The 9,549-nt window shown below is 46.5% G+C and overlaps 1 protein-coding gene across 1 annotated transcript in view; it reads right to left on the reverse strand.

Annotated features, from left to right (window-relative positions):
• Pappa2 (pappalysin 2) overlaps positions 1 to 8,163 on the reverse strand; it is a 236,353-nt gene extending 228,190 nt beyond the window's left edge. Inside the window, exon 1 of the mRNA XM_076831977.2 lies at positions 7,254 to 8,163. Coding sequence (XP_076688092.2) covers positions 7,254 to 8,163 — 910 coding nt within the window. The remainder of the gene's footprint in view (positions 1 to 7,253) is intronic.
• Positions 8,164 to 9,549: the final 1,386 nt, after the last annotated feature.

Raw genomic sequence — 9,549 nt, forward strand, 5'->3', positions numbered from 1 at the left:
AATATGGCAAACCTCAAGTGAAAGAAGCTAAATACAAAGAGCCATATATCTTATGAAATGTCCAGAACAAGTAAATCTGCAGAGACAGTGAGTAGATTAGTGGTGTGCCTATGCCTATGATAAATTTAGGAAGGACAGTGCTACTGGTATTTTGGGGGGTCTGATAAATGTGTCCTAAAATTAGATTGTGGTAACAGCTGCATAATTCTTTAACATTAAAGATGCTAAAAATATTAAGCATACATACACTGAAACATGCTAACTTTAAGTAATAACTAATAAGTAATAGTATATCTCAATATACTATTAAAAAAGAACCTTAAGGTGATCACTGCTCATGAATTTTCATCAATAAAAATATTAAAAACTAAATAAAATACATACAAACTTTACCCATAGTTAGTGTTCATCCCTAGAAATTAGCATGACTATTTCCTGTGAACACTTTGCAAATTTTGTTTTTTAAAGCAAAAATAATATTTCCCCTCACTAGTAGTGCAAGAGTCTTTCAGTTGGCATTATTCTGGATGGTGTGGCACAGGAAGCAAAACAATAGAGAACTGTAGAAGCATGGCATTTGGGGCAAACCTTCTATAGCAGGGGTAAGCCAATTATTGCCACCTGTTTTTGCAAATGAGAATTTTATTGGAACACAGCCATGGCAATATATTTATGTACCTTCCTTGGCTCTTTGCATGTCCTAATAACGGAATTAAGTAGATGCAACAAGGACTGTATGGTCTGCAGAGTCAGAACAATTTTTGGCTGTCCCTCTACAGAAAAAATCTGCCCCCCTCCACACAGTTTCTGCAGCAGTAGCACCTAGGAGCCTGTTAGGCAGAACCTCAAGCTGCCCCAGACCTACTGAGCCCAAACTGCATTTGGATTAGAAAGTTGTGTTAGCACAAGAAGTAGATGCCAAGACAGGATTAAATATGCAAGGATTTTATTAGATGAGACAACTATGAGAGGAAATCTGGAAGGAGCCAGAAAAGGCTGGGAGAGCCACCAGTCCATGATGCAAGCCCAACCCTGAGAGAGGACAGAGGGAAGAGGAGCTGGGTGGAAGCCTTGTATACTGATGAGCAGTCGAAGAACTGCTCTGCAAAGCTTTGGAGAGTCCTAAGCCAGAGTCAACTGTGTCCCAGGGCCTGCTCTGCCATTCTCCCTGTTACCCTCAGGGTGTGGGGCCTCCATGCAAGTGCAGTGAGGCTCTTCAGAGCACAGTGCTGGGGTCCCTGGTGGATGCAAGTTTCCTTAGCTGTGCCCCTGCAAGCCATGTTCTTTATGTATCTGCTGCCAGGTATACCCCCAGAGCAGCTGTCCCAGCTGATCTCTGTCACATTGACACTCCAGAATCAATGCTGAAGAAGCAGGGGTTGGCAAACTTTTTCTTCAAAGGACCAGGCAGTAAATATTTTAGGCTTTGCAGGCTATAAGGTCCCTGTTGAAACTACTAAACTCTGCCATTCAATAGAGAAGAAGCCACAGAAAACACATAATCAGATGTGTGGCTCTGTTCCAATTAAACTTTATTTACAAAAGGCGGTTCTGGCATTGGAGCCAATGTGGCCTAGACCATAATATGCCAACTCTGCTCTAGAGTTGTAGGGTTTGAATTTTCTTAAAGTCATCAAAAGTTTTCTCATCTGAAATAGGTAAGAGAGGGGCTATTCCTGATGAAGTGGAGGGGAGACTTGGGCTCAGCGGTTTCCCTAAGAAGCCCCTAAGACATCTCTGCAAGCAGCAAAAGCAGAATTTGAAAACCACTGCCCTGGATTCTCACAAAGAGCCTCCAGCATCAGAAGTTTCCCTTTCCCTTTCACTCACCCCTGATGGGCATCCAGCAATCTAAATTTCTACATTACTCTACAAACTTAACTGAGATTCTGTTTTGTGATGACAAAAGTCAATCATAAATGCATTTGGCTCCCGATAAATTTTCAGTGGATAGAAATGACACACACATACCTAGTAAGGAAGAAGCAACCCACACCCCAGGAAAGCGCACACAAACGGTTGCTGGAGCAGAGAAGAGATGGCTCTCACATGGGGAGGCAGAAAAGTCTGCAGGGACAAGGGCCTGCTGTGGGCTGCAAAAGGTCATGGTGGCACTCTGTTTTACCTCTCTAACCACACACCTCACGTCCCCATACTGCCTCTCTTCTGGAGGGTCATAAAGCCACGTGATGGGAACCCTCCTAGACTGAGTTGCTAGTTTACAGCCATCAGGCACATGCCCACTTTGGACATAAAACTCATGTATCTCTTCATCATCACAGTGGCAAACCCGCCCCCGAGGCCAACAACACCTCAATGGCTCGTATAGATCTTCTACACCAAGGATAGGGCTCTGTGGCCCTACTGCATAGCTAGCTCCTGGTTGGGAGCTGGCAATAGGAACTGGGCCATCCCTTTAGGGTCCTATGAGGACACACATTCTGACTTTGACTATTGCTGCATATGGGAAGAGAGCTAAGGAGGAGGGTCATAGAAACTTCATCTTCAGAGGAGCCCTGTGAAGAGTATGAATGTAAATCTGGAGTCCTGCTGGGTAAAGAAAGCTACAGCACACGTGCCCCCTCCTTTCTATTTTCTTTACATCTATATGAATCTGTCTTCTGCAAAGCTCCATATTCCACTGAAAAACTTTTACTCTGAATACAATGCTCCCTCATTGGGAGAGAAGACGATGTCAAGGCATCTGATAAAAATCTCATTTTTTAGATGTCATTCAAAACAGAAAAGCCATTAATAGGCTCTGAACAATGGACTAATGTCAGCAGACTCTGGCCATAGAAATCCAGAAAGCCCTAAATGTTATGTAAGCCATGTGAACATGTACATTTTTCTAGAGAGTGAGCATAGCTTTCATCAGCTTTTCAAAAGGGCTTATAGTTCCAAAGAAACTTTAGCACCATTGTCCAATTTATTTGAAATAGTACTGCTGCCCAAGCTAAAAAAAAAAAAAAAAAAAGACAATTTTAAAAAATAAAATAAATGGATCCTTTTAGGCCTCTGATTCTAGTCCTTAATTATCCTGAGACCATGCTGTTTAAAAAAAAAGTTAATATCTCTAATATCTCACCTACAGAAAAATGAGAGGCTAGTAGGTTAGAACCAAAGAGGAATGGGTTGATACACAGCTCTTAGTAATGGAGCCACCCACTGTTAACACCTGCCATGTCATAAATAAGCCCCCGGGTCAGGCTCTGTGTTGCACACTTTATATACATGACTTATTAAAACGTCATAACAACTCTGCAAGACATTATCTCATTTGTCTTCTGTTTTTCTTCTCTTTCTTTTTAAGATTTTTTCTTATTAAGATGGAATCATACATTTATATATATTGTTGGTTTTTTTTCTCATTTTTCAATTTGAACAAACCAAAGTTCAGAACGTTCAGTGAACTGCCAAGGACCATAGCCCTGATAGTGTCAATAAAAGACCTGATTCCAGATCTGTCTCCCTTCCAAATTCCACACTGGGACATGCTCTAAAACTTGGATCCTCAGAGGAGAAAAACTTGCCCTCGCCCCAAGGACAGTTTCTTAGACATCTTTGTATTCCCCACAGTGGCTCACTGCACTCTACATGGCCAGGCACTCAATAAATATTTGTTGGATGAAGAAACCTGGGCTCCAGTCCTGCCATGGACTAAGTGACTCAGTCTCCTGCATCTTGGAGCTGCAGGTGGTTACTCAGCTGGGCCACTTCAGGGAACATTTGAAATCAATTACGGGTACGGAGGAACCTATTAAATTTTCTCTTTTGTGTATGTTGGGGTTGAAGGAGAGGAAAGGAAGTTGAGAAGGCAGGAAGGGAACAGGATGGTTTCAGGGTTGGGTGCTGGAGCGACAAGTGTTCCCCCAAATAGGACAGAATTTGGCTTATTCTCCTACTTAGTTCCAATGGCCCAACCAAATGGGCCCCAGGCCTCCGACTACTCTTAGTGGCACACAACCCTAAATGGCAGGCCCTCAACCAGCTGCTTCTGGGGGGTACCCTCCAGGGGAGCCATTGCATGCAGCCCTCCCCTAGACCTCAGTTGATCTGCATCAGCCATGGGAAACAGGTACCTGCAGAAGGCCTGCAGGAAGCCCCACCCGCTTGGGGGCCAGAGAAACCCTCAGCACCTACAGTCTGTGAGCCCCACATCATCCTCCACTCTAAATAAACTATTCTGGCAGTTCATTCTGGAATACAGCTTTCTATTTTAAAAGAATGTGATTATTGGGGGTGGAAGGAGAGGACAACTCTGGTTGGCTTTGCTTTCTTTACTAGTTGCTACAAATACAAGTCAGTCAACCACCCCTGAAAATGCCATATTAGCTTAAAAAAAAAAAAACCTATATGAAGCTAAACCCCAGAGATGCCTACCAACAACATTCTGGGAGAGGATGATTAAATTGCATGCTGAGGCCAGGGCAGGACAGCCCTCCAAGAAATCACAGTCCCCCCTCGGGGGCTTCCTGCTCTCCTGTAATGAGGCAACGCTGCCACCTAGTGCCCTAAGTGGAAAGTATTCCTCAAGGCCCCGCCTCTGGGGGTGGGGTCTTCTCTGCAATGGTTGATCTCTACCCAGGGGAAAAAACCTCAAGTTTGGTAGAATGAAGACTGGGAAAGTGGGATTAGATTAAGTAGGTATATGCTGATTTTTGAAAGCTGTTGGAAAAGAGTGTGGGAGCCAAGTCTTTGCAGCATCTTGGAATATCCTCAAGAAAGCAGAACTGCAGTAATTGAGTCATTAGTAGCTCCCAGGGACATAATTCTGTATTGTTATTCTGCATAGGGGAAGCCAACCATCCTAGGAACAGGTAGTGACCAGCTCAAGGACCAGTGTTAGGTGAGAAGGAATAGGGCTTCCTGTTGATAGAGGGGAGTAATTTGGTGCAATGAATTCCTGAGTCCTTGTTTGGTAACTACATGGTTCTCAATCACAGGGTCCACAGGTGAGTGCCGTGGTGATTAGTATGAGTAGACAGGATGCCAAAATCCTCAGGAGCCCATCTGCTAGAATCCTGAAGGATGGTGACCTTGTTTCCAACCCCTATCTTTTATCTACTTTTACCCTAAATCCTTATGGGGTACTTCCTGATGTACACAAGACTGAAGAAGAGAACAGGGTGGGAGATGGAGAAGAGCTGGACCTGGCTGTTCTCTGCCCTCAACCTTCCTGGAGCGAACCTAAAGCGGGAAATCCCAGTATACCACAGGAACCTCTTTGATTTGAAGAGAAGAAACCTCGGAAGCTAGACTGTCTGCAACAGATTTCCTGCCCAATTGTACGTGCTTAGGGAGGTTAAGAGAGTCAGATGAACACTTTGAAGAAGGAGCATGCACTGTGGCTGTGTGAGGGCTGTTGATGGTAACAGACAGACAGATGAGCAAGGGAGGGAAGCGGTATATTGGGGTGGGCTGTGGGAGGTGCATCAAGGAATGTGAGAACTGCAATCAAATCAAATCACTGCTTTCCTCTGTGTAGAGCATGAGACAAGACACAGGAGGGACAGGATAGCAGTCAGGTACCACAATTGTGAATCTGTTTCCCCAGGTTTGAGCTTTAATAAGAGCCCCTCAGAGCCTCCCACATATTTTCCTGTTGGATCCTTCTCTAATTCTTTACAGTCAGAAACTGATCCCAGGTCTCTATGTTGCTACTGCAAGAGGAGGGGTAAGCAGAGTCGTGGGTTTCAGTCTAGACGGCAAGCACGCAGTTTCCCTGGCAGATGGGTACTAGGAAGCAAGATCAGGCAGCAAGAAGAAGTCATCTGGGAGGAACTGTGAAACTGCCAGCTCTGATCAGATAATCATCTCATTATTTCTTCCATTTGGCCCCAGAAAAAGGGTTTCCTTCTACTCTTTCTCTGCTCCCACCTAGCTCACAGCCCAGCCCCTTCTCTCTCCCCTTCCCTCACCCCCTCCCCACCCCAAAATAAAGCAAAACCAAAAGACCCAAGCGTGCTCAGTGTCTGGGAATCCCAGCTTCCAACAGAGAAATCACAGCCAAAGGGGGAGAGAGAGAGAGTGTCCGGAAGGGATGTTCCAGCAACACTCCATTGGAAGAGGCTCCTTCCTTTTCCAGATTTCTTTCCCTCTTCTCAAACTTCTTTGCAGGGTTCCAGCAACCTGAGAAGTTTTTGTTTTGGAACACTGTCAAGCAATTCACGGGCTCTGAAGTTCCATCCCCAGCCTACCACTGGCATGTCTTGTTGCCTCAGTTTCTCCATCAATGTAATGGGATAGACAAAGATCAAAGGGTGCTATGGATAATCCAAATTAATAAAATTAAATTGTTTTACTATGTGTCTTGTTTTGGGTTTAGGTTCTGTCATGGGAGATCCATCCAAAAGGAAAATGAGATACAAGTGATGAAATAGAAAGCCTAACCCTAAACACCTTTCTTGAATCATGCTTCCCAGTCAGAGAAGCAGCTATTCTTACTCCACTCACTTCTTTTCCCTTCTGAGTGACTTTCCAAAAAAGCCAACATCTGGGTATAGAGAAGAATAAATATAGGTAAAACTCCCAGGCAGGTGTCTCTGATTAACATCGAAGAGTTATACCAGGTTTCATTTGTAGATCCCTCTTACAACAGTCAGGGCTAGAAGCCAAGCTTATGAGTGCCCACCTTTTCCAGTAGACCTTACTGTTCCTAGTCTGTGTATACTGCTGTCAGGACAAAATGAAGGAGACCCCCAGATGTGGAATAGGTGGTGTCTTTCTGTGTACGTTCAGGGCTGCTCAGAGAAAAGGCAACCAGGCAGGACAAGATGGCTGTGTGCCTGACAGCCTTGTTCCCTCCCAGCCTGGACCAGCCCGGGCATGACTCACTGTGCAGGTCTTGGACTCTCCTCTATTTTCAAAGTTGTCTGGGTATCCCAAACTGACTATGAGAAACAGAGTATGAGACCCCTTCTCCTTTGACTAAGGATGAAAAGTCCTTTCCCTTTAAAAAAGGTGAGAGAGCTAAGCCAAGATCTCCTGAGGGCAAGCAGGATGCATAGAAGTACATGAGATCCATACCAGGGGCGATGCTGTTATGGCAGAGGTCATTATCTTCTCTTTGATGGTGTCCAGAGTCCTGCTGTGCTAATAAATAAAGGGCTTGCCCCTCTCTGTCCCTGGCCAGCTCCCTGTCCTTATTCCTGCTCTGACCCCTTCCCCACCTTGCTCCCTAGGTCTAACCCCATCAAAAATGGAGCCAGCTACTCCCCAGGACATCAGAAAGCCCAGGAGTGGGTCATTACCTGCGATGATGGCCGGGTTGTTCTGTCCTCCCTCTGGTCTCACCCAGGCTTCCACTGTGAACGCCTCCCGGGGAATCTCAGCCAGCACTTCTGGACGCAGCAGCAGCCGCTCCCGCCTCCCCGAGAAGTACAAGACAGACAGTTCTCCTTGGGGGTTAAAGGTCTCTGCTTCCCATTCAGGGCTTCCTCCACCATCTTGGATGCTGTCCTTCAACACGTTTCTAACCCTGTGCCTAAGGGGGTGCTTAGGCCAAGGTTGGAAATGCGGAGGAGAGATACCAGGGTCTCCAGGCACGTCCTCTGCCTGCCTCTTCACCACTCGGCGAGGATGCCTGGACTTGACCCAGCCCTTTCCCTGGCTCTCCACTTCAGGATTCTTCAGGTATGGAGAGGTGGTGGGAATGGCGGCAGCCACTGTCCAGCTTCCCCGAGCTGCGGCCTCACCTAGAGACTCCTTGAGTCCTTGTTTGCCAAGATAAGTGTCATCATCTCCCGGAGACTCTGATTGCCCAATACGACTGCCCCCTACCCACAGGGCTACTGGATGCTCACTCGGCTTCCCCCCCCCTCCCACTGTGTTTTCAGTCAGGTCTTGGAAAACAGCCTTTCTCATGGAGTCCGGTTTAGTGCGTCCTGCAGGATAGGTTCCCTGGTCCCTCACAGGGTAGGACTTCAGGTAGTTCCCAGGACTGCTGGGGTACACCCCAAAGAGGTGATGCTGGGGAACAGCTCTGGGTCTCTGAGTCTTGGCCCCCAGCCAACAGCGCTCCCCTTCCAACAGCACCTGATTCAGGTGTCCCCTCTGAGCCAGGGATTTCCTGCGTGTCCAGCCCAGCTCCGAGTTGGCAGTACCAAATGCCCACCCAGCCAGGATCACCAGGCTTATCCTCAGGATCTTCAAACACATCATCCCTCCCTCAGCTCTCCCACAGAGCCGGAAGTCAATTTCTGGGTACCACACTGGGATGATGGGGAGAAAAAGAAGAGACAGCCTGCAATGAATGTGCAGTCACTGGGGAACTGTTCTGCTCACAAACCAAACTTTGTCAAGCTGCCCCAGTGGAGAGCCTCTCCTGAGGACCTGCTGCTCTGGTAGCTCTGCCAGTCACTTCCCCACTGCTGCGCAGCAGGTGCTTCCCTCACGCAGCTCTAGTTTAGTCCTTGCAGAATGAAGCTAATTGCTCTTGGTTCCTTGGACTTTCCTTCCAGAGAGCTCGGTTTCTTTCCTTTTTCTTTTTGCTCCTTCTTCAATAATCCCTTCCCACACTGATACTAGAAAGTAGAGCATAAACCAAAGTCTCTCAAATAGCACACTCACCTATGCATACCCCAGGCTGCCCCCAAGTCATTCAAAAACACAGTATTTAACAATTTTCATTTCATTCTCTTCTTCCTTCCCTTGGGGTTGCCTTCTTTTTTTTGTACTCCTTCACCCAAAATAATGCTCACCTTAAAACAAATTGCTAGAATTGCTATAAACAAAGTTATACACAGACACACAATTTGATGGCTATCATCTAAAAATGCAAAAAGAATCTGGGAGCACAAAAATCCAAGCTGGTACTTAACTTTCCCTCTGTAGATGTCCTCAGCCAGGTCCCCATTCAGCTTCCAGTCTGCCAGCACAGGATAGGATACTACCCTCACTTGGTGCTCAGGGTTGTTGATGGCCGAAAGTATTTTTTTATCCCCTTCCAACTTGTTGGTATGTGGTAAGTCTCCGTAAAGTTCTTCTCTGGGTTGACAGTCTGCTGTTCTCTTAACCAAATGAGTCTGAGAGCCCTTGACTTCACCTTCTGGGAGCCTGGTGGGTCCCTGGGAAAACAGGGAAAAGAGCAAAAAGAAGAGTGTGTACTTCAAGGACCTGTTCCCTCCGGTCTCTCCTCTCCCCTTCTCTCCCTTTCTCTCTGCCTGTAATTATCTTCTTGTTTTTTCATTTAAAGACAAGGATGATGTCAAAGCTAGTAAGTTCAGTGCATCACTACACCTCCTTCTGTCCCCTCCTTCCTGCTGAAAACCTCCCCACCTCACCCAGGCACAGGGGACAGCCCATTTCCCCAGTAAACATCTTGGGCTTTCTCTCTCTGCAGCCTGCAGTCTACACAATCAATGGCAAACAATCAATACTGTTTTGGAGCACTCTGTGTGTACCTTCTCCCTCCCTCCCTCCCTCCCTCCCTCCCTCCCTCTCTCTCTCTCTCTCTCTCTCTCTCTCTCTCTCACACACACACACACACACACACACACACACACACACACACACACTTTGAAAGAACCTCCCTAATAAGCCCACATT

This window comes from Callospermophilus lateralis, chromosome 13 (genome assembly GCF_048772815.1).
Source record: "Callospermophilus lateralis isolate mCalLat2 chromosome 13, mCalLat2.hap1, whole genome shotgun sequence".
Taxonomy (NCBI): domain Eukaryota; kingdom Metazoa; phylum Chordata; class Mammalia; order Rodentia; family Sciuridae; genus Callospermophilus; species Callospermophilus lateralis.